General features: G+C 40.1%; 1 protein-coding gene across 1 annotated transcript; it reads right to left on the reverse strand.

Moving 5' to 3' along the window:
• Positions 1 to 5,347: 5,347 nt before the first annotated feature.
• On the reverse strand, positions 5,348 to 8,598 carry CCN2 (cellular communication network factor 2). Its single transcript, XM_053591099.1, has 5 exons — positions 8,291 to 8,598; positions 7,956 to 8,178; positions 7,475 to 7,726; positions 7,122 to 7,333; positions 5,348 to 6,746 (listed from the first exon to the last, which is right to left on the reverse strand). The coding sequence occupies exons 1-5, from the start codon at positions 8,354 to 8,356 to the stop codon at positions 6,450 to 6,452; spliced, it is 1,050 nt and encodes a 349-aa protein (XP_053447074.1). The 5' UTR covers positions 8,357 to 8,598; the 3' UTR covers positions 5,348 to 6,449.
• Between the last annotated feature and the right edge of the window lie 17,158 nt (positions 8,599 to 25,756).

The raw sequence follows: 25,756 nt of genomic DNA on the forward strand, positions 1-25,756 counted from the left end.
AAGAATATACTTAATAGACAATGAACATGAATTCCCTGAGGTTTTCTGTATGTTGCACATACTCCTAGGCACATGGCTAATTAAGATACAGTGGCCTAAATAGCTAAGCCATTTATTTATTTATGTATTATGAGCTGTTTAATCTAAATTCAGAACCATGAAAAAGCCAGTCGCAGTGCCTCACACCTAGAAGGCTGAGGTGGGCAGCTTGCCTGAGCTCAGAAGTTCGAGACCAGCCAGAGCAAGAGTGAAACCCCCGTTTCTAAAAAAAAAAAACAAAACAGTCTGGCGTTGTAATAGGCACCTATAGTCTCAGCTACTTGAGAGGCTGAGACAGCTTCCCAAGTAGCTGAGACAAGAGGATCACTTGTGCCCAAGAGTTTGTGGTTGTTGTGAGCTATGATGCCACCACAACTCTACCCAGGGTGACAAAGTGAGACTCTGTCTCAAAAACAAATAAACACATGAAAAGCTCTTAACAATTTTTGGCATATTCTTTGCTGTTTTTTAATAAGGAGATTAAATATTTATTTTTAACAAAAATCTCATAAAATAATTCCTATTCATTTCAGTAAATTCAGAAAAGCACAAAAAACTATTTAAAAAGGATATAAAACTAGATGAACATTATTCACCAAGAGATTTATTATTATTATTTTAATCAATTTATTTTGTTGTTATTATTGTTGCAGTTTGGCTGGGGCCGGGTTCGAACCCACCACCCTAGTTTGGCCGGGGCTGGGTTCAAACCCACCACCCTCAGTATACGGGTCTGGGGTTACTGATATCTTCGGATACTGTGGTTGTTACAGTATACTTCATATACTTTGGATATCTGGGGTTGTTACTGCTATCTTCGGATACTGTGAGATGTGAGGTGCACAAATTATATTTGTGTATACTGAATCAGTTCCCTACCATTCCCAGAAAGTAACCAATTAGATTTTTTCTTAACTATTAATATATTGTGAATTAATGATATGGGAGCATAGATGATAATAAGCTTTATGCACTGCCATTCTCATGCTTACTGAAGCTCAGTTGCTTCAGATTGCCTTATCTCCAGTAGTAGGAATCTCTTTAATTTGTCTTCTGAGTCCTTCTGATATCTTAATGACACTTGTTCACTTCTTTTTTATTGTTGGAGATTCATTGAGGGTACAAAGATCCTTTATTATGAAATATCAAAAGATGTTCTGAACATAAATGTATTTATCTTACACATTTCTTGCCCTAGAATTGGAATTAGCCATTCTCTAAGAAAGCCCTAATTTCTTCAGAGGCAAGTAAAATTTCCAGAATACAATCTGGGCCTAGGGATGTTCATTGCTGTTGAGTTATCATTCCAGCTAATGCTCTTTTGCGGGCAGATGGATAGATTGTGTGTGTGAAAATAAAATACCTATGAGTTTATGCTGATATTTTCAGTTCAAATGCAGGACTTTAGAATTTTACTTACCACATTTATATCTATATTTTTTGACTTGCTTGCTCAGAATCCCAGTACTATTGAACACTGCGTGTAGAATGAGAATATCTATAGTGGCTAATGTTCTTTATTCTGTATTCTACACCACACAGTCTCAGAATAACATTATTAATATCACTACCATTAACAAAAGCAGCCAAAGTTAGGGGCAGAGAGTAAGGCGTATGGCATCTCCATTCCCTCCGCTGGTTGTAGTTTATACCATCAGAGAATATAGACACTGAAAACTATACTTTCTTCTTTTTAATCTAATTTAGTGTTAGTTCTAAAGTAAGCTACGTTCAAGTCTCAACCAGTACTGATGTTAATATCTCTCTGACCTTTTCATTGTTTGAGGGTGTTTGCTAGTAGGAAGGGCTCACAGGAACAATAAGCCCTGAGTTGTTGCATATTATTAATAGATTGTTTGTATCCTTCATTATTGAAAATCAGTTTTGGAGGGAAAAAAATCCTTGGCTCTCATTTTTTTCTTTAAACATGTTTTTTTTTTCTTTTTCCCCTTGGCATAAAGCATTGCTGTCAAAAAATCTAATGATGAGCTAATTTTCTTAGTATTTAAAAAACACATGTTCTTTTTACCTTCATGTCTAGATAGTTTTTCCTTTTTCTATAAATTCCAGCAATTATACTAGAATATGTCTTGGTGTTGCTTGATTTTATTAGCACACTCTTTCAATGTGTGATTTTAAAACACTTTTATTTTAGTAAAGTTTTCTTGATTTATATTTTTGGGTGTTTTCATCTTCAAGAGCACTGACCATCCACATATTTGATCTTCTTTCTACCCTGTTTCCCCGAAAATAAGACAGTGTCTTATTTTAAGGTGTGCTCCCAAAGATGCGCTAGGTCTTATTTTCAGGGGACGTCTTATCTTTCCTGTAAGTAGGTCTTATTTTCAGAGGATGTCTTATTTTGGGGGAAACAGGGTATCTACATTATGTATCACTTTTTAAAATTTAAATAAAAGAATAAAAATGTTTAATTTTTCTTCTTATCTGTTGTACTTATTTACTCCATGTTCCTTCTAGTTTGATATATTTTCTTTATTTCGAATTCTTTGTTGAATTCTATCACCGTATTTTTAAGATTTGTTAATTCTGATTTGTTGCTGTTTTATGATATCGTTTTCATGTGGTATTAAAAATATGGCAGTGTACTTCCTGAGATTTTGAACCTCTTCTCCCCTCCTTGTTGTTAATCTGGATCTTAATGTCTTTGCTGTTCCTGACCGGCTCAAGTTTTATATCCTATGATGTTTTACATTTACAGATAAGGTTATTATTTACCATGTATATCATGATGCTTTGAAGCATGTATATATGTGTGATGAATGTAGCTAATTGGCATACGTTACCTTACATGGTTATATTTTTCTGTTGATAATACTTTATATCCACTCTCTTAGCATTTTTTAGGAAAACAATGTATTATTAACTAAAGTCATAGGTTGTACAATAGATCTTTTAAACTTATTCCCCCACCTGAAATTTTGTATCCTTTGAACAACATCTCCCCAACCTGGTTTTCCCATCCACTCAAGCCCTGGTCACCATCATTTTACTCTCTACTTTTATGAGATCAACTTTTTTGATTCCCCATGTGAGTGAAATCATGTGGTATTTTTCTTTTTGTACCTGGCTTATTTCACTTAACATAATGTCCTTCAGGTTCATCCATGTTGTCACAAATGACAGGATTTCCTTCTTTTTTTCTGGCTGAATAGTATTCCAGCATGTATATGTGTACCACATTTTCCTTATCCATTCATCTGTAGATAAACATGTTGATTTCATAACTTGACTGTTGTGAACAGTGCTGCAATGAACATGCAGGGGCGGATTTGACATGCTGACTTTGTTTTGGGGGCTATATACACAGTTCTAGATCATATGGTAATTCTTTTTTTTGTGGAATCTTCATTGTGTTTTTTTATAATGACTGAACTAATTTACTTTCCCAATAGCCTTGTGCAGGCTTCCTTTTGTGCAGGGTTCCTTTTTCTCCCCATCCTCACCAAAACTTGCTGTCTTTTTTCTTTTTGATAATCATCATTCTAACAGGTGTAAAGTGATATCTTCACTTCACATAGGTTTGATTTGCATGTCCCTCATGATACCATTATTGAGCATTTTTTTCATTTACCTGTTGGCCATAAGTGTGTCTTCTTTTGAGAAATGTCTATTCAATGACCTGCTTAATTTTGACTTCCCTCCCAAGAGTGTGGTAGTCTTCTCTGGGAAAGGAGCCCTGGCTTTTAAGTTTTGTTGAAGTGGTGGGCCAAACCCCTACCAGTTTTAGCAACTGTTCTCAAGTTAGCTTGGTATGTTTCTAGTGGATACTTGCTGGCTGTTTTGAGGGTCTTATGTTCTCATAAGTATCGGATGCCCTGTTTGTTTCTCTGCTTTTTCGCACACCTGTAGACACAGTGCATTTCTTTGGGTAGTTGATGATTTGTCTCCTCTCATATCTTGGGGGCCAAGCAGTGTCTTGTCACCTAGTTTTGTTATAAATAGTTTTCATGGGGTTTTGGTTTTGTGGTTCAGTTACTTTGTTTTTATATGGGGAATTGGGAAATCTGAAATCTGAGCTTCTGTTACTACTTCTATCTTTCCAGAATTCTCTGATTCCTTTCGGAACAGTCAGGCTCAATGACCGCGGCCCTTCATCTTTGCAGTTGTCATTTAAGAGAAAGAGAATGTGAACTAACTGTGCCCTTGTGTGTCCTGGCCCATGTGTGTGTCGGCATATATGTGCGTTTATTTGGGGAAGGGGGTGCTGTTGCTGACAGCATTGCTATGTATGTATATGGGTGTATTCTAAAAGTTGAATGTTTTGACCAGAAATACTCTTCACATTTTGAACACAGGAAGTTTCCCCTTTGGTTTGTGGTGTGGACACTGTTTGGAGAACGAGTCTTTATTTTTGTCTCTCAGAATGACACTGGCACTACAACATTGCTAATTACCTTGGGAAAGGTTAGTCTGTCTGCAATTTTTTTCCTCCTAAAATCCACAGCTATTCTCATCTGGAAAACACTGGGCTTCTGTTTGCCCTTGGAGTTTTTCTTTTGTTTGCCATTTACTTTGGTTCACTTTTCTGTAGTGTAAAAAACTACCTGGATAGGTACAATATTCATTTCCATATCAGGGTTTCTCGAACAATTCCATTTTATCACTTCTAAACCATTTGGTAAGGTAGGGCTTACTAACCTTGAGGTCTAAGAGAGCTGAAGACTTGGCTTTTGAGACATTTCTATTAATGCTAATGAATGGAAGATTTGCTTGTCCTTTCTTTCCTATTTATCCTGTCCTTTATTTGTCCTTGGTTATCATGGCAACTGAAAACCGGATTATACAAAATAAGATTTATTCAATGGCTCCATTTTAACATAGACATAGGACACTTTAGTTCAGATATAGACCTACAGTACAGCATAAAACTAAAAAATATTTAAACATTTTCCATGCACAAGGCCGGTGGACTAGTTTGTGATGTGAAGGGTTGGAAAAATTAACTTACAATGGCCAGAGAGGTACTTATGTAAAGAGGACCAGGTGTCATATAATAGGGGTTGGTGGAGACTGAAGTAGTCTATAGAGAATTGCATTTTAAAGTGTCTATAATGTGCTGTGAATGTAACAAAAAATGCCTGTGTATTCAATATGGCGTTCACGCCTGAAAATTTGTGACACTTGATTCAGTGTGAAGAATGCTATGTAAAAACCCTGTGAATTAACTAGCTTATTAGTATATATGATAAGAGATATTTAGAACATCATTGATGAATTTTCTTAAGATCAAAATTTTCTGTTTATATTCAAAACTTAGAAATGTTTAGAAGAATAAATAACTGAGCCCTTTATAGAAAAAATATATACTTTATTTTCAACTAGAAAGGTGCAAACATGTAACTTTTGGTCACACTCTCAACAAATGAACTGTCCAAAAAACAGTCATAGTCAAAGTAGAAACAAATGCTTCCAGGTGAAAAAACTGATCAGCCATATAGAGTCGCTCTTTTTTTTTTTTTTTTAAATAAAGGACATTTGTTCATTAAAAGTGAGGCTTCCACATTTCCTACCTAGAATACATACTTCCAAAGACATTGCTGCCTCACCTTTAGTAAACAATCTGTTTTTGATGGACTGTCACTCTAACTGAGCAGAATTTCCATTTAAGTATCCATTTCACGCTTTGAATTACCAGACAAGTTTTACATCCTACCTAAGGTGTTCAGAAGTTGAGGCTAACATTGAAATATCAAAGCATTAAAAACAAAAACAAAAAGGCACAAACAACTTTAAATTAACTTAGATAACTGTACAAATATATATATATATACACACATACACACAAAATATTTACAAAATCAATAAAAAGATTCTGGCTTGTTATAGGCAAACTAACTTGCCACAAGCTGTCCAGTCTAATAGACAGGATTCTGATTCCTGAACACTTGTCAATGGAATCAGAATGTCAGCACTGAATCTGCTGTTCTGACTTAAAGAACAACTTGACTCAGCCGCATGATGGCAGGAGTGCACATCCTAGCTGTCGCTGGAGCTACTGGCAGGTCAGTGAGCATGCTAAAATTTCCCTTGGCAATTACATTCCAAAGAGCAGGCATATTGCTACTTGAAGATGACAGGCGACAGTACTAGCCTTTTTACTAATGCCCGCCCACTGCTCCTGAAGCCACGCCTTCTTCGACATTCTGGCACAGTGTGCTGATAATGTAGTCCCACGGTCAAGTCTTAACTTCTTCAAACCAGTGTCTGGGGTTGATAGGCTATTTGTGTGACACGCCACAATGTTCTGAATTGGGTGGGGGATGTTTCTCCCAGTTAGACAAACAGATTTAAATACCTTGTGCTACTGAAATCATTTTTTACATAAAAATGAGATGCGAATCAGTTCAAGTTCCAGTCTAAAGAGTTAATGTCTCTCTCTCTCTGAGGCTTCATGCCATGTCTCCGTACATCTTCCTGTAGTACAGGGACTCAAAGATGTCATTGTCTCCGGGACAGTTGTAATGGCAGGCACAGGTCTTGATGAACATCATGCTCTTTTTCATGACCTCACCATCAGGACACTTGAACTCCACAGGCAGGGTGGTGGTTCTGTGGGGGGTGCAGCACCGGCCGTCGGTGCACACTCCGCAGAACTTCGCCCGGTAGGTCTTCACGCTGGTACAGCCGGAAAGCTCAAACTTGACAGGTTTGGAGATTTTGGGGGTACGGATGCACTTTTTGCCCTTCTAAGGAAAAAGGGAAAAGAGGGAAAAAAAATCAATGACTATAAGGGGAGTGGTTTTCCTCAACCCTCTGTGCTCCAGTCTCCTGTTGTCTGACTTCTGTTTATATTTGGAGGAGAGGAAGTTTCAGTCTCCTTTGCCAGTTTCCCAAAAATAGACATGGCCTCTTTTGGAATGTTTTGAATTAACTATCACTGTGGGCAATTTTGTAGTGGAAAACTGGTGGTTCTTATTACACCATCTCTCACTGCAGCAAAACAGCTCAATGGTTAGATATTTTTGAAGAAAATGGGGTATAACAAGGGTGACACGAGACCTAACTTTGGTGCTATCCGCTATCGTCCGGTGACAATTAGTGAACAGGAGCTGAACATGCACCTTAATGTTCTCCTCCAGGTCCGCTTCGCAAGGCCGGACCATGCAGAGGCGGCTCTGCTTCTCCAGCCTGCAGAGGGCGTTGTCATTGGTGACCCGGGTGGAGATGCCCATCCCACAGGTCTTGGAACAAGCGCTCCACTCTGTGGTCTGGACCAGGCAGTTGGCTCGCATCATAGTTGGGTCTGGGCCAAACGTGTCTTCCAGTCGGTAGGCTGTGAGAGCGGGGAGCACAAACACGAGGTAAAGCGCCTGCATGAAAGATTCCCACCGCCTTAGCTAGCCAAAGTTAGGACGCCCTCCCCTGCCCGGGTCCAAGTCCCGACTCTGACTTAACAGGCAAAGACGCGACTCACCTGCCAGGGCAGGGCCGACCGCGGTCTGGTCCTTGGACTCGTCACACACCCACTCCTCGCAGCATTTCCCGGGCAGCTTGACCCTCCTCGGCAAGGGGCAGTCCGGGCTGGGCAGGCGGACGTCCATGCTGCACAGGGGCACGCAGCCCACCGCCCCGTCCAGGCAGGTGCATTGGTACTTGCAGCTGCTCTGGAAGGACTCTCCGCTCCGGTACACGGTCCCGCCGAAGACGCAGGGAGCACCATCCTTAGCTGAAGGGGAAGAAGAAAGGGGGAAAGAGGGGAGACGCGGAGGTCAGGCACCGGCTCCCCGCGCTCCACCAATAAGCGCGTCGGGGATGCGAGTGGGGATCTGGGCTGCAGGGGGCGGGCTGGACGCAGCCGGAGAGAGAAAATCGGCTGGAGTTTCTTTTTCTAGCGGGCGGGTGGGCGTGAGGGAGGAGGTGGCCGGACGCCGGGCGGCTGGGGCTGCGGGTCTTACCGGTGCACACGCCGATCTTGCGGTTGGCCGGGGAGCCAAAGTCGCAGAAGAGGCCCTTGTGCGGGTCGCAGGGGTCGCGCTCGGTGCACAGTTCGCCCAGCTGCTTGGCGCAGACGCGGCAGCAGCCGCAGCCGTCCAGCACCAGGCTCACGCCGGCGGGGCAGCGCGGCGCCGGGGCGGCTGGGCACTGGCACCGGCCGCCGCAGTCCTGGCTCGCGGCTGGCTGCGGGAGGAAGGGGCGGTGAGCGGGCGATCGGTCGGGGCGCACGCCCTCCCCGGCCGTCCCGAGTCACTCCCAGCAGCCGCCCGCAGCGGCTGGGGCTCCCGGTGCTTACCCGGCTGCAGAGGGCGAGGAGGAGCGCGAAGGCGAAGCGGACCGGGCCCACGCCGGCGGCGGTCATGGTCGGGGCGCTGCGGGCGGCTGGGAGCGAGACGCGGTGGCAAGGTGGGCGCGGCGGGCGGCGGGGCCGGGGCGCTGGCTCTGGCCGGTGGCGGTGCCTGGACGCGCCGGCTTTCGTCTCTGGGGCTGTAGCTGTCGGCCGAGCGGCTGCTGTCAAGCGGGAGGCGGTGGTTCGCCGGAGGTCGCAATGGCACTGGCTGCCTCCTCTCAGCGGGGAAGAGTTGTTGTGTGAGGCTGGGGCCGGCGGCCCAGGCTTTTATACGCTCAGGGCGGCCGGGCTCGCCAATGAGCTGAATGGAGTCCTACACAAACAGGGACATTCCTCGCATTCCTCCCCACCTTCCTGCCTCATCAACTCACACCGGATTGATCCTGACCCCTTGACACTCAGCATTCCTCCGTCTGAAAAAGTTGGCACACTCCAGCCCACGGGGGGAAAAAAAGGCACAGTATTTCCAGCATCAAATAGGACATTTTCCCCCCATGCTCTTCGCACCACTCCTAATTTACAGCATTTAAAAACACACCGGCAATTATTATTTTTCAAATACCATCTGTTTCTAATAACTTTCCCCCCATCTATCCACTGACATCAATCCTTTTTTAGGAGGTTGGTGGCTGAAGAGGCAAACGTCAGGGATTCCTAAAAATTCAAAAAGTCTTCCTTTTTATTGATTTTGTAGTGATTTTTTTTTTTGGAGACTATAGGCTCTTGAAACTATCCAGAGAACAGCAAAGGAGTGAGTTGCTTGGAACCATTTGAAATCCCCAAGATGTTTACCTACAAATTGATCCTTTTTTACTTAAGATAACGGTTTGGTTGCCCCTCTCCAGAAAAGAAAGAAAGAAAGAAAGAAAGAAAAAAAGACAATAATGGCAGGGGTCTGAGTCAGAGTGTAGCTTGCTGGTGGGAGATTTCCAGTACTCCTGCTTTGTGTTAGTACATGCAGGAGTTTTATTTCGGGGGGCACAGGGAAGAAAAGAGGAACGTGGCTGTCAACATTTCCAGAAAAGTAGGTCAGTTGTTCTGTCTGAGCAAAGGATTCTGTGTTGGGTGGGTAGAAGCTCTGGGTGTTGGGATGGGAACACAGGGATGAGAAGGTGGGAGTGAGACAGGGGGGTGACAGCAAGTGGCTTGGGGTTTACCTAGGCACACTTTAAATTGTGCACGAGGGTCTGTGAGAAATGAATGAATTTTCTTATACTAAAACCTGTAATCATCAAATGTGGATTGGATTTGTTTTGTCTTAAAGTAAACAGTTTGCTTCTATAACAAGAGTGGTGTACCCCATTGTATCTGATTGTAAACTAAGATTGTTAGGGAATAATACATTGTTAGTGTCTCCCCCCACATTTACGGCTAGTGAATGTCGCTTTTTACTACACCAGGAGCATACAGCCTGACCAAGGGAGGTCAGGTCAAGGAAAGAATAGGTTTTCTTCTTCCTGCTTGTGTGCAGATGTCAAATAATGGCCAAGAAACTTAAGCATCTCTCCCTTTCACAACATTGCTACATAGCTTCACGAAGGACCTCTTTAATTCACTGTGCTTTTTCTTTTCTTTCTTTCTTTTTTTGAAATAGAGTCTCACTATATCGCCCTCTGTAGACTGCTGTGGTGTCACAACTCACCGCAACCTCAAACTCTTGGGCTCAAGCAATTCTCTTGGCTCAGCCTCCCAAGTAGCTGGGATTACAGGTGCCTGTGACAACACCCGGCTATTTTTTGTTGCAGTTGTGATTGTTGTTTAGCTGGCCTCGTCTGGGTTCGAACCAGCCAGCCTGGGTATATGTGACTGGCGCTGTAACCACAGTGCTACAGGCACTGAGCCGATTCACTGTGCTTTCACTTAGAATCTATGCTGTTATGGCTTTGTTGTTAATAATCCCAGTTACCATTTTGTGTAAATAGAGTGATTCTAGAGCCACGTCATTTCCGTCCACATCATTTGACACTGATGTTACCAATCTCAACTTAGAGTGTAAGTTGTTGACCCTTCAGAGTGTAAGTTAAAGATAAATGTATCTGTTTTTGATGCAAAGACCAGCTTAAAAAAACAAAACAAAACACTTTATAGATTTATCACATGAAAAGAGCCTATTTAAACTGGCCAGATTTTTAAAGTTTCAATTCATTCTATTGAAAAATAGCCAAGAAAAAAAAAATAACTGTTCCAATTCCAGAAAAAAAAAAAGCCTGCTCCAACTTCAGCATAGACCACATCATCTGGGCACAATTACCGCGTTAGGCAAGCCACATGTTGTACAGTGTAGTTGCATGTCAATAGTGTGAATGGCCAGCAAAGGGAGCCTCTGAAGCTCAGGAAGAATCTTCATCATTGTTATTTCATGTTCTTTCCAAGCATTCCTCAAAGAGAAGAGTCCTAAGAGTTCCTATTTAAAGAAGGAACATTCCAAGTTAATAGCTGCATGTGTATTAAAGGCGACTTTGCCCCCAACCTTTTCTTCCCTTGTGGATGATTTTAAAAGTCCAAACTATGTGGGAAGCCACAGTGAAATCTTTCAAGACCCAAACCCCCAATTATGTCTACCACTAATGGTTGGAAAGGTGTGGTGGATGGGGAAGGGTAGGGATGGGAAGCACAAGCCTCCCCTAAGGTGGGATGTGGGATCGGTGGTGAACTCTGGTAGCTAACAGCTGAGATAGATGGGAGAATGGTTGGGGAATTTTTGAATCCTCAGGAGAGTCTGAGAGCTACCACCAACAGCTTCATGCATGCAGTGGGAAGACTGTCATTCATGCAGGGGATAAATTGCCGTCCTGGGTTATAGCTGGGTGACCAAGCTTGTATTCTTGGAACTGCCTTTCACAAATCTCAGAGAAGTCGCAAGCAAGAGCCAGATTCCTAAGTCTCCATTTATAGAATTTTTTCATTTCATAGAGTTCAATGTTAGATGATAATTTTCAGGGAATGGCTGCTTATATATTTTTTGTCTTTCTTGATTTTCTTTCTGGACATATATAAGTACATAGCTAGTCTACTCCATTATTCAAAAAATGTCAAAAATATAAAAAGAGTTTGATTGTATTACAAAATTCACATGGTCCCTTGAAATCTCAAAAAATCTATAGTTAGTTCCAAATGGATGATTTTAATATTGGTGAAGAGAAAATAAACATATTGAAATATATACTATATGAAATCTCAGAATAGAAAAAGATTCTGCTCATTGTAAGGCTAGGTTGGGGTTTTATGATCAAAACTATATTAAAGCGGTGAAAATAAAAGAGATTCATTAAGAGGATGACACAGAGATGAGAAAGACAGACCTGCATTTGCCCACACACCGAGAGAGAGAGAGAGAGAGAGAGAGAGAGAGAGAGAGAATGAATGAGAGAAGACACCCAAGGCATTCATAGACTCAACGTTTTCATTGAGATATAGGCCATCAAGTGCCAGTGGAAAGGCTGACTCTCTGTCCTTAATTCATGCCATGGAATCTGAATTCTTGCACTTTTATAAATGACTCAGCAAATGTTTTTATGTGCCTGGGCAGTAAAGTAGAAATAGGGGCTTCTTATAACTTTGTCTAACTCTGACTTATCCCCATTCTTTTGATTGACAGCAGTTCAGAGGTGGGAGAAAAAGGACTTTGAATTTGTGTGCAAAATAGCTAAGATGCACCAATTTTGACTTATAAGCAAGTGTTTATCTAGCAAATGTTTTTTAGAGAGCATCCCCCCCCCCCCCGCCAAAAAAAAATGAGGAATTACTAAGCTGGCTGCTGAGTCCTGTTTACCAGGCTATAGGAGGTATGTGTGTGTGTCCACCAGGGCACCATTTGTACTGGTCGTCTAGTTAAGTCTTGTAGGATGTTCAGCTGTGCATGTACTACATTCCTTCCCTTATGTTTTTTTGTTGTTTTTTCCCCCCTAAAAAAAAGGTTACTTGATCAGGTATCAGACACAGAGAAAACCTGGCAGGACTACAGAAAAGTGGCCAGACTTGGAGTGTTTGTGTACTTAAAGAAGGAATCTTGCACATTTTCAACTTCTAGTTGTAGACATATTCTTATAAGAGCAAGTAGGAGTCAGTGCCAGCCCTCAAAGCGGAAATCAAAGCTCCCAGGGAAACATACCAGAGGAATGTGCCTCAGAGCCAAGACCCATACGCAATGCATACACTGAGCTGTCAGACTCAAGGAAGTCTGGCCGTATATGGGCAGCTGGACAGTGAGCATTTGTCTTTTTGGTGGGTTGGGAGTGGGCTTCTGATGTTTTTAGCCTGCCTCAAATTCAATCGCATTAATTAATTCCACCAAAAAAAAAAAAAAAGGTATGCCAGAGGCTTTTTGAGGAATGGTGATAAATATTATTCTAAAATCTTCAGGGACCCTGGCTTGGCTTATGTGACCTTCTGTTTGCTTCAGATGAAGGTCAAGGAGAGGACTGATTCCCTGGGCACTCAGAGGTGGGGACGAAGCACGGATGTTTATTATCTAAATTATATATATGCATTACCTTCATGCTTTTCCCTCCTTATAATTATAATTCTCTGACTGTCTTGGGATATTTTCTGATGCAGAGGTATTTTTCAGAAGGCAGTCAAGGCTGTTGCATTTGGTTTGTGTTTCATGCTTGCCTGTTCCTTGCTTGTTGATAGAATTCTGGGCCAGAGAGATGAGAAAGAAAAGTGTCAGTTTTTATTAAGATATTCCTTCAATTTACAATTTGTTTCACTGATTTTGTTTGTTTAGTTAGACTCTTGTTTTTATTAGTTTACTTAGAATCTTGTGTTGCCTCTGGTCCACTAAGGTGCTGGCAGAGAATGGGGATGCCACTGGGGTGAGCCCCTACCGCTTTCCCTGCCAGGGTAGAATCTCAAATTCATTAGCAGCCAGGAATGTTAACAACTTTTTGCTTTTATCATACTGAATGTGGAAAGTTCCCTTGGAGATACTTAAGTGAGAGGGAAGAAAAAAAGAGGGGAGGTGACCATTCCTTTAAATGTGTAATTGATGAGACCAAATCAATGGTTTAGGAGAAAGAGAGACTTGGTACTAGATAACGTGTTTCAAAGAATAAGAGTAGGCAAAACTTTTTCAAAGGTTTTGAAAGGACTAGTATTGAATATTTCCTTAGGGTTTTGCTATGGAGCAGAGAGGGGAGTGAACTAAGCCAGACCCATCTTGGAAATGTGCACCCACCTCTGGCCAAAAGGCCCAAGGGCTCCTGTCACATCTTCTGGGCTTCCTGGGATACTTTTAGAAAATCATTGGATAGAGCCTGGAGGACTGGCTAGGAGGCGAAGGTGCGAGTCCCATACCTGCCATTTGTCTACCAGGTGAACTTCTCTCGGCCTAAAATTTCTTATCTGCTCAATAGTGCAGCTCAAGGAAACAATATTTATGAAATCACTTTCATCTAAGGTATTAGAGTTTAAAACTTACCCTTCTCTTCCATTCTTCCATGGCTCTTCCTTACTTTTAAAACTATGTTCAACTCAGAATGACTTTGAAAGCCCATTACAGTTGGACTTTATAACACCGTCCAACTTCACAGGGATTTTCGAGTGTTAAAACGAGGTAAGAGCTCAGAGAAAATAAAATCCTACTTCTACATTTTTTTGATTAGATGTTCAGAACAGATAGAGCCATTTAACACATGTCACTTTTTAACTTGTCTTAGACCGCTCACATCTCTTGTTTGTCATCTGTATGACAGGAATAGGGCAGTGCGTTTCTGTTTTAATCCTAGTTTTTATGATGCCTGAAAGGAAATTCTATACCCAGCTTATTTTCATTACCTGACAGCATATAATTCTTTCATTTTCATTATAATATATCTAGTTTTCATTCATTTGGGGGAAAGAGGAGAGGTTAGGAAATTCCAAATAGTTCTCGCTTCTTCAGTGAAAGATATGTGAGCTACCACTAAGAACATAGTATGTAAATAATAAACAACTAAAAATTTATCATTGCTTGTGTATATGATGTCTTCTTTAGATTTGGATTTCTTGGAAACCAAGGTGGTATTCTTTTACTTAACGTGATGCCACAGACCTTTAAGCGCCGCATATATTTGGGTTGATAGCTTTCTGAAACTCCTGGCCTCAAGGGATCTTTCTGCCTCAGGCTTCTGAGCTGCTGGGAATTCAGGTGTGAGCCACCATACCCAGCTGAGTTGACAGTTTTCTTTCATTTCATTTTGTAATGCGAACTCATACATCCATGATGGTAACAAGTCAGTTTTCAAATTAAAAGCAAACTAGTAGCCAGTATGTTCTAGAATGCTGAAAACTAATTGTTCAAATTGTCCAAAGAGTTTCTAAACTATTTCAGTATTTATAAATTTTTAAATAACTGTGCCTGTGGGGATCATATATGAAAATTTTAACACATGGATAAGGTTTTTTGAGAAAGTATCTTATCTTCTAAGTTAGAACTTTCACCATAGGTGAAGAAGAAAATCACATTCTATTTAAACTCTTGACATTATCAGATTTTGAAGTAATGAACTAATGGATTATTTAATTGGACCTTACGATGCACAATGCTAATTTTGTCTGATCAGTTTAAGAGGAATGTTTCTTAGAGCTGTGTCTGGCTGGGCACAAGAAATGGATATCCAATTTTGAATGTATAACCTTTCATTTATATGTAAATTTTATATTTACAAAGCCATTTCACATATACTATCTACTTTAGTTTTATACTAACACCATAAGGAATTATTACCCCCCACTGTGTAATTGAGGAAATTGAGGACCAAGGATGGTAATAGAACACAAGCTTGGGTAAAGGTGGAGAATGGATGTGTAAATTTGAATTCCTTTCTTCTGAAGAAAACATCCTTGCCTTTTCTTCTAAACTTCACTATTTCTTTTCTTCCCATTCTGTACACAGATCTTAAACTTTTAAAGCATATATCCTAGAAGGTATGTAAAACACATGTGGGCTGCTTGGCAGTCAATATTACCCTGTAATCTGAGATAAAAACAAAGTAGAAAGATAGTCTTTACTGAACTGTATTGCTAGAGAAACTCGGGCTTAGCTTATTTTTTAACAAGAAGGAGTTTTGTGATTTTGCTATGTAGACAGATGTGTTGCTTCTTATCTGCTAATGAACCGATGGAGCTAAAAAAGGAAAAGTGAATCAAGATGATAGATATGCTTTGGGTGGCTGAATGTCAGGGTGTGCACTGCTGTGACATCAGCTTCAGCCCACACTGAAAGTGTTGTCTCCACTGCTGTGAGGTCTTGTTTAGGCCGAGACCAGGACCAACCGCAGGCGCTATAAAAGTCTTCTTGAATAATTGCACCACTCACTGATAAGCTACCCTTGTGAGTAAATATCACAACAGAATATGTGGCAGGTCTTTAGTGCGGAAGCAGTATCTGCCACAAACACAGGTTATTCACAAGTATCCCTGAAGAAACTTGACCCAGCCTATTAATAACATAGTGTTTGTTCTATGAACTTGCCTTTACTTAAAATGCACTTTCTTCAAGCTGCGTACACTTTATAACTTTCCCTTCTGTCCTTTAACCATGGAAGGATTTGATTTGAATCATGACTAGTTTCATGTTGTTAAAGGAATGAAATTTATGTCCTAACACATATGGCAGAGATTGAGAGTGTGGTCTAAGAATGGCAGGTTTATAATTAGGGGGAATTTTCTTATTGACTGATGCATGTGTGTGAAAGTTACCAACTAGAGGATAAAGTTCCATATAAGATAGACTTGCTAATGTCTGGAAATGTTGCACCATTAAGCTATTTTTCACAGATAGATGATGAAAGCTTAATGTGTTCAAATGGACTTTTTTGCTGCATTTTCATCATTTCCATCATCTCTGTGGTGGTTCTTCCTGATTGTGGTTTGCCCTGCTGGTTCAATGTTCGGATGATTCCTGAGGCTCCACCTGCTTGCTTTCAGCTCAGAGATAAGCAAGCCAACCTGTGGCCCAGCTTCAGAGACACTTTGAACCAATTTTACTTTGCAGTAAGGCAGGGCACAGCCACAGCCAAATGTATCACTGCTTCGCTTTGACCACTTTGCAGGGAGGCCCCTCCCTCGTGGGTCAAGCCGATCTTTCCTAGCCTGCTTCTGAAGCAGCTCTCACAGGTGGGTTGCGGGAGACAGAGCTGGGGGAGCACCACAGCCTGTTTCTCATATGTTCTCATATGTAGCTGTCCTGTTTCTCATATGTTCTCATTTATACCCTGAACCTGGCCTTAATCTAAGGAGGTTTCGAAAACTCCAAACTCTTACATTTCTCATGTATCACATCCAAGTTTCCAAGTAGGGAAAATGACCTTATGTTGAGCAGAGATGTCCATCTGGAACCCATTTCGTCTCCATAAGTGCCAAGGACAAGGGGAATTCTTCAGACTGTGTGTGTGAGGGCAGGAGACCACAAGGCAGCAGCAATGCACCAAATGCATGGACAGCCACATCCCTTGGCGCCCTTTAAAGAAGCCTAGCTGGGGGTCATTTTGCTTAGGTTTCTTGATTTTTCCTGTCAGTGGTAGTGGGAGGGGAATACTGCTGTTGTATTCTTTCAGGCGCCTAATACTCAACCAAGTTAGGCCTACAAAAGCAAATGGGTGGTGGGGTAGGAAGACACCAGTAGGTGATTTTTAAAAAATTTGGTGTTTGTATTTTATTTTTAAGATCTTAAAAACAGAGCCTGACAAAATAAACTCAGTTCACATTTAATTAATTAAATAAGATTTTTAAGTTATAGTTTGACATTCTACTTTGAAATTTCATCACTCAAAATATGTTAATTTTATAATTTAAAGCATTTTCTAACATTAGCCACCATTTTGGGTTTTCAGAGGCCAAACTTTTTATCTTGAATTCAAATATTCTATAAAGTAGAGGTAATAATATAGAATTGGGCTCCGTGTCCTTAGCTCAGTCATTAGGGTACCAGCCACATACAACCGAGGCTGGCAGGTTCCATCCTGGCCCAGGCCTACTTAACAACAATGATAACTACAACAACAAAAAAAATAGCCAGGCATTGTGGCAGGTGCCTGTATTCCCAGCTCCTTGGGAGGCTGAGGTAAGAAAATTGCTTAAGCCCAAGAGTGTGAGGCTGCTGTGAGCTTTGACACCACTGCACTCTACTGAGGGCAACACAGGGAGACCCTATCTCAAAAAAAAAAATAGAATTGATCTGAGTATAGAATTTGCTGGACTTTGTGTTTTTCTTTCTCACTATTTCAGAAGAGTTTTTTTTTCTCTATCTGTACATTTATCCCCATTATCGAATGCACATTATTAAGCAAACGTCTCCATCTCTCTAAGTCTCCATTTGCCTCTTTTAACTTGGAAATAAAAATGGCACCCACTTCATGAGATTTCATAAGATTGTTGTGACAATTTGTAAATATTAAATACCAAAAATCTTATAAAGCACTTAGAGCAATAGTTGGCAAGACTAAATAGTCAATAAATGTTTGTTAAAGTAGAAGGAAACTTTCCTTTTAGGCCAATTTTAAATATTTTTAGATATTAAATTTCTGCCTTAGCATATTTGCCATATATCAACCCTTAACCCAGTAGCTTTTAGGGTCATGTATTATGCAGATTGCACTGGAAAAAAAAAAAAGAATGTCATGACAGTTCATATTAATTTTACTTTTTCCAGCAAGAAATATGCCATTATTGAATGATTTATGAATTGGAATTCTGTCTTTAGGATGTTGTTTTTATTGAAATTTTTTGGTCATCAAATTGCCACAGGGGGGAGTATAAGTTCTCGGAAAAAGTGGAGAATGCAATTCAAGGAATTTGGTACCTATTGTTATTAAACATGTCTGTATCTAAAGCATTTAAGCAGAGTATATTTAATACCTAGAGAAATTAGAAATATTTTTGCTAAAATAATAAATTAGGCTACTGTTTAATATCAGATTTAATAATTTTGTAATCTGTATCTGGAAAGTGTCTTGGGTGTGACATGGAGTGTGAGTGTCTGGGTGAGTGTGTGTGCCCTCCTAGTCAATACTGACGGTGTAGAAGAAAGGACAAAATGTATGTTTCTAGCTTTTTGCCATTAAAGTCATGAAGTGAGAGAGGGAGGGAGACAGAGACAGAAAATGAGAAAGTGTTAGTTTGTATAAATTGAGGATGAGAATGGCTTGAACACAATGATGTCATAAGGCCTCACAATATAGATAATATTGAGTGCATGAAATTCAATAACCCGAAATAGAACTGTTCCAAGTGGAAAATGAAATATTCCTTTTAGAGCCTTTTAGAGTTGTTAGATGCAGGGCATTTAACAGCTCTAAAAGCTGTGACCTAATTTCATAATACTCTTAAAGACATGGTTATTTCCTCTGTCTCTTAGAAGAACATGAAGTACAGCAAAGTCCTAGGGAAACGAAATGGAGGATCTTAAAGGTTGAGTAGTTTGATTATGGCCCCAACATGACCCTGTCCTGGTGGGAGCTGATCTTTGCAGATGGTTTGTCAGCCTTCCTTCTTCCCCCCTACAGATCTTTGCTCAGGCCTTCCCATCTGCCAGAGTTGATGCCACCTCTGCCACACTCTTCCTCACCTTCATCTTCTCCTCCTTTGGTGCAGTGGTCTGAAGATTTAGGATTTAAATACCAAAAATCTTATAAAGCACTTAGAGCAATACTTGGCAAGACTAAGGAGTCTATAAAGGTTTGTTAGAAGAAACCCCAATTCTGAAAGTTCTTTTTCTTACTGGATTTTTCTCATGTGTGTCTTTTCTATTTGCAACACTGATGTTCTGACTTGTTGAGGCCTTTGTACATATCTCATGCCCTTCCACTGTGCCCTGTGATGATTAATGTTGTGTGTCAACTTGATGGGGCCAGGGGATGCCTAGATATTATGAATTATTTTCAGATGTGTCTGGGAGTGTTTCAGAATAGATGAATATTTGAATTGATGGACCAGCATAAATCAGATGGGCCTCCCCAATGTGGGTTGTTCTCACCCAGTCCACTCAGGGTCTAAATGGAACAGAAAGGTGGAGGAAAGTGGGATTCACCCTCCCTTTCTGCCTGACTTCTTGAGCTGGGACATTGACCTTCTTCTGCCCTCAGCACTCCTGCTTCTTAGGCCTTCAGACTCAAACTGAAGTCTAAACTATTAGCTCTCTGGCTCTTGTGTTCTAACTATATCACTGGCTTTCTTGGGTTTCCAGCTTGCAGATAGCAGATTGTAGGACTTCTCAGCCTCCATAATTATGTGAGCCAATACCATATAATAAATCTGTTTTAAATATACACACACACATACATATTTGCACACATATACGTGTATAGACACACATGTACATACGTATACATATGGCTATTTAAATTTAAACTAATCAAGCCAAAAATTCATTTGCTCACTTGTACTACTTGCATGTCAAGTGCTCAGTAGCCTCACATGGCTGATAGTTACTGTCCTGGATGGCATGGAGAACATTTCCATCATGGAAAAGGCAGGTTAGTGCTGGTTCAGACAGACCTTCACTTGTGCTTTTGATCCAACTTCCTCCTGTCTTCTGTGGAACCATGTTCTCTCTTTTCTTCTTTCTCTTGTCTTTCAATTTGTTTTTCTCTGGTGGCTGCTTCTCAACCTGTGAACACGTGCACATTTCTGTCACGTGTAAAAGACAAAAACCCAAACAAATGAAATAACACAACACTCCCTTTGTCTTTCATGGCCCTCTTGATACTGCCTTTTTCATAATGAAGCTTCTACAACATACGCATACTCACACGCACAACAAACATGCACACAAGTGCTCTGTGTGCTACTATCTCCAAACACACACTTTCCAGTTGCCATGCGACCCCCTGCAATCATGCTCCTGACTGCTGCACAGCCGATTTCACCCAGGAACCTCTTCATTGCCAAATCTTCATTGCCAAATGAGTGGATTCTTTTTCACTCTCATGTGACTTGAGATGTGTGCAGGTCATGTATTAAATCCTGTTTTCTTACGAATATTTGGCCACTTGCTTTGATCTCTGTTGCAGACTTATCCCCTCCTGCCCCTGTGATGTGGGTGATCCACAGTCTTTTGTCCCAGTTTTCTTTTAACAGCCATGGTGTTGACGATTTCCTGCTTTCTGGATCCCAACCAGAAACTCTTTCCTGAGTTCACTTGTGCTATTAAGAGGATATTAAGATGAATGGCACACAGATTTTAAAGTAAGAATATTTAGAAATAGACTGATTACCTCTACCTCCTCTTCCTCATTCCAAAATCTGTTCCCTTTAAATATGTTCCCTGCCCTAGTGATTGGAAGCACCCCGTCTTCCCAGTCACTCCATACTGAAGCTGGCACATTGTCTGATACTCTTTTTTTTCTCTCATACCCTATATTCAGTCAGTCATGGAGTTCTGTGGACTCTACTTCTCATTATGTCTTCTCAATACATCATGTTCTCAACATCTCAATGCTTCCCAACTGGATCACTGCATTTGTTTTCCTTTACTAACTGGTCATCTGACCTACCTTATTGTCCTCTCCAATTCGTCCTCTCTATTGTTGCCTGCACATTCTACCAATGCAAAGTGCTTATCCACCTGCTTAGGACCCTACAAGGCTTCCCTTTCCCCTAAAATAGGCCCTTTGTCTGGCTGGTGTCCTCGCCGTCCTTCTCTATCACTGCCCATCTCCTGCGCTACTCCTTGTTTTTTACCCCCTACTTTGCTCAGTGTATTTGAAGCTTCTAATTTTATGATGCTACTTCATGCCTTTGTAACTTGCTCACATTGCTCTTCTAGTGCTTGGAGTGGAAAGATGTGCTCATATCAAATAAATTTGTGATTAGAGCAGGGAGCTCTTTCTATCTGTCGTCCAATAAATATATACTCACACATACACAGTGAAACAAATATTTTATGGAGAGAATTTTTATTGTTACTATATATGTATTTTAAAATCCGTTCTATTCCATTTAAAGAAAATTCTGGTCTTCATCTCCAAGATAATTTTACTGTCTAATTGAATCTAATATTGAATATTGAATCCCAAGTGATCAGGATTAATAAGTAGAGGGAGGTTGTGTAAAGATGTGAGCTTTGGAAATGCTGTGTTCATTCTGGGATCACCTGGAGTTGCTGAGAGACCACTATGATGAAGGCACTATACTGATACACAGAGCGGAGGAAATCCTTGATTTTTGATGGTAAATAAAGTGCCCCATCTCTCAACTTACCAGTTTCATGAGCCAATATGCACCCACCCCCACTTAAAAAATAGTTTCTAGGTATTGTGTACCACAAAATGTCCTAGCTCGGGTGCCTTTAGACCACATGTGGCCTTATAGGTCCTTAAGGGGGGCCCTTTGACTCAATCTAAAGTTAACTGAACAAATTATTTTAGTTTTATTAATACATTTTTATTTGCCTTTTATATTTTCATTTTGTTTTTTAGAAGGAACATATTTAAGGGACGTAGCCCTGCTGACACCCAGGTTCTAGCCCCCTGAGACCCATTTTGGACTTCTGACCTCCAAATTGTAATTCAATAAATTTAAGTCCTTTTAAGCCTAAATTTGCAGTAATTTATTATACTATCAAAAGAAAAGTAAGACAGACATGAAAGAAAAGTTGAGTTAGAAGCATCTAGTAGCTTTCTATCTGAAGTGATTGGCAGAGAAGTGAGAAAGAGAAAATGTGGAAGAGGTTTTGAAAGTGAAATCTCACTCAGCATTTTCAGTTTGAGACAAAAGAGGGAAAATTAAACCTAAAAAACAAAAACAAAGAATAAAACAAGTTTTAATGAAATATTCCTCCAAGATTGACTAGCACAATAAGAATATTATTAAGCCATAGGCTAAAGTGACCGCTGCTACACTCATGATTTGGTTCTAACTTCCTCCACCTGACTGGTGCCACTACCACATGAAGCTGGTTGGTGAGTTTGTGGGGGGTGGAGTACAACAGTCTGTTATCAGTGCACTGTGTTTCTGCTTGAAGTGGAATTTGTGAATGGCTGCACAGCTTGGTATATTTTTTAATTCTGTTTGCTTAACAGCCTATTGTGTCAAAGAAGACCCAGAGAACACTGAAAGAAGAAAACAGATTTTTAAATGAGGATAGAGAATGGCAACCTTGTTTCTGCTCAAGATAAGATGATTTGCTTGCTTTGTGACACTGCAATAGTTACATTGAAGAAATTCAGTGCTCATCAGCATAAGAACCACAAATATTTTAAGTTAAAGGGAGAGGTTTGAAACGTTATATTGCAGAAATGAAAAGATGAAAAGTAAAAACAAAGACAATTACTTCAAGCAGCAATAAGACCTGGAAATAATGTCATTGAAACGACTTATAAAATAGCTCATATACTTGGGAATAGAAAAAGGGAAGCCTTTTAGTAGTGTAGAAGTTGTGATGGAATAGACTGTTGAGAGTGTAGGCTATTTAGATCCCAATAATGTTTCAAAGTACAAATAACTGCCCCTTATAGGGAGAACCATAACTGTTTGGCAGCATGAATTAGTCTTAAACTTATCACAACAACTGTATACCATACTTCAAAAGGAAAATATATTATTCAATTTCTTTGGGTGAATCAACTGATACTACTGACTTGGCCCAGGATTTATACTTCCTTCCAGTCTTCACAGCAGATTGTCTTTGTTATGAAGAGTTGCTGGCTTTGGGCATTCTTGCAAATGGAACACAGGGATAGATACCTTCAACAACTTTTAAGATAAATGTTATGAAGCTGCAGTGAATCTGGTAAATTTAGTATGTGAGATGGTGCACCTGTTTATTGCACAGATTAAAAAAAGTTTAACAGATTCAGATGCTCTCATTTCTTTCCATTGTACCTTACATTAGCAAAATCTCTAAGCTAAAGCTACCTATTAAAGTGACAATTTGCAACCAGTTCTCTGTATTGTTAACTATATTCCTGCAAATGCAACATGGCACCATCAGTTTCATAACAAGCTAAAGTTGAATGATGAGGCATTCAGTGTGGATCTGCTGTATCATTCTAAAGTGTGCTGGCTGTCACAGATACAGGTGTTAGCCAAAATTTTATCTCTGTGAGAACAGTTAAATTTTATGAAGAGCAGAAACAATAATGTGAATTATTGAAAGAAGATTTCCATAGGAATGCAACATCTGTGTGAAATCATGTTAAATTAAATGACTTGAATATTTCTTTACGAGACAAAACAGCCTGTATATGATATGTGGCAAAAATCACAGCATTTTGAGAAAAGCTATCTTTTTTTTCAAAAATACTTCTTCAAAAGAAAGTTTCAGATGAACATTTTCCCTAGTTATCAAAGGTCACTGATGAGCAGGATGACGTGTGTGAATCATTTGAAGAATGCACAGCTGTCACAGACCTATCAATTAAAGAATACAGTAAAAGGTTCACTGACTGAGAGTCAGGGCATCCCTTAAATTAGCATTTCAGCCTCATTGAGTTATATCATCAAGGCACCTAAAGATGGAATTGATTGAGCTCTCTGTAGATGACATTTTAAAGTAATTGAGGCCGATAAAGATCCAATTGAAATATGAAAATATGCAGTAGAATACCCACACCGGAGGATCAACTGAAACTGTGGAGTTCCATGCTACAACCAAATATTTAAATGCTTTCCAACAAAAGGCAGACAGAGTCATTAAAAGGTTAGCTAATTTTACAATTAAATAGTTTCCATTTTTGAAATTATCAAGTATATAGTAGTTAGATTGTTACAAAATAATGTGCATTTTAAGTATCTAATTAAGGTTTCTTGAATGTGGACTTAACTTGATTGCAGCTAAATTATGTGGCCTTTCAACATGAAAAGGTTCCCCATCCCTGTCCTAGCTGATATAGACCTCACCAGCGTGAGAGAGACATACTTTTACTTTCACAGTAATATTTTCTAATATAATTACATTTTCAAATTCTATCATAATATTAGGTTATAGTAATGCTTTCTAGCTTTCTTTTTTATAAAACATAGTGGAATGTAAAGAAAATGAACATTTTTGTAACATTTCGTGGCAAAGACTTTTTAAAAGCTCTAAAAGCCTAGAAGGAAAGGGGTATAGAAATTCTTTTGGTTTACCGATATCAAAGATCATAGGGGAGCGTACTGGCAAATTGCAACTTAAAAAAAAAAAGTTTCTAGGCAATTTAAAGTATTTCTTGGAAGCTGACTTCTGAGTATTTGTGAATAACCTCTCACATAGCATCAAGTGCAAACAAATCCACCATTGAATGAATTCCTTATGTAAAGTTTGGGAACAAGCTTGCACTTTAAAATATTCTATAAATATTCTAGGTTTGGCTAACATTGCATAATTACTAAGGTGTTAGGAAGTATGATGGTACATAATACAGCATATTTATATCAATTTATGGATGAGTATTTTGTATTGATTATATAAAAAAATAAGGCTTATGCATTCATACCTGGTAAGTTTATATTTTTTCAGAATACTAAGGATTACAGTGTTTATTTTATTCAAGTCATAATTTACAAGTAAATAATTCTCAAGAAAATCGGATAGTAACACTATTAGGCGTTTAGGAAGAGTTGCTGATTGACTCATTGGCTGATGGAATTTAAAAAATTCCCATGTTTGGGCGGCGCCTGTGGCTCAGTCGGTGGGGTGCCAGCCCCATATACCGAGGGTGGCGGGTTCAAATCCAGCCCCGGCTGAACTGCAACCAAAAAATTGCTGGGCGTTGTGGTGGGCACCTGTAGTCCCAGCTACTCGGGAGGCTGAGGCAAGAGAATCGCTTAAGCCCAGGAGTTGGAGGTTGCTGTGAGCTGTGTGATGCCATGGCACTCTACCGAGGGTGATAAAGTGAGACTCTGTCTCTACAAAAAAAAAAAAAGAAAAAAAAAATTCCCATGTTTGTCAACGTTGCCTAACCTCAGGCATGGAAGATCTTAGTGGGAAATTCTCTCAGACTAACAAATATATTCACCTGTCCCAAATTAAAAGTCAGTTACTTATGTTTACCTGTCAATGAAATAAATAATTTACAAATATTTTGAGCATTTGGTACACTTCTAACATTGTATTAAACACAGTGGGATGTAAAAAGATACCTGGTTCTTGCTTACACAGAAGTTATGATCTATTTGCAGAAGCAAGACCTATTTGGGCTAAAAGTTCAACTAATCATCCTCTCAGTTGTATGACTTGGGAACCACAGGTCAATAAAAACCCTGAAGGGCTGGTGTAATGGAATAGGTCATAAACCTGAAATTAGGACTTTCCAGGAGCTTTAGAGAGGCACAGATTATGATAGAGCCATTCACCACAAGGCTTGAGAGCTCTTGCTCAAGTGTCAGTGAGTCAGTGGCAAGTCATGAAATGGTCATGGAGGGATGTAAGACTAGTGTTCCATGAGTGAAGAGCGGGCTGGCAGTGCGAGAATGTAGATTTCAAATGCCCTGTGATTTACCTTCCCACCT

The sequence above is a fragment of the Nycticebus coucang genome, chromosome 5 (assembly GCF_027406575.1).
Source record: "Nycticebus coucang isolate mNycCou1 chromosome 5, mNycCou1.pri, whole genome shotgun sequence".
Classification (NCBI taxonomy): Eukaryota; Metazoa; Chordata; class Mammalia; order Primates; family Lorisidae; genus Nycticebus; species Nycticebus coucang.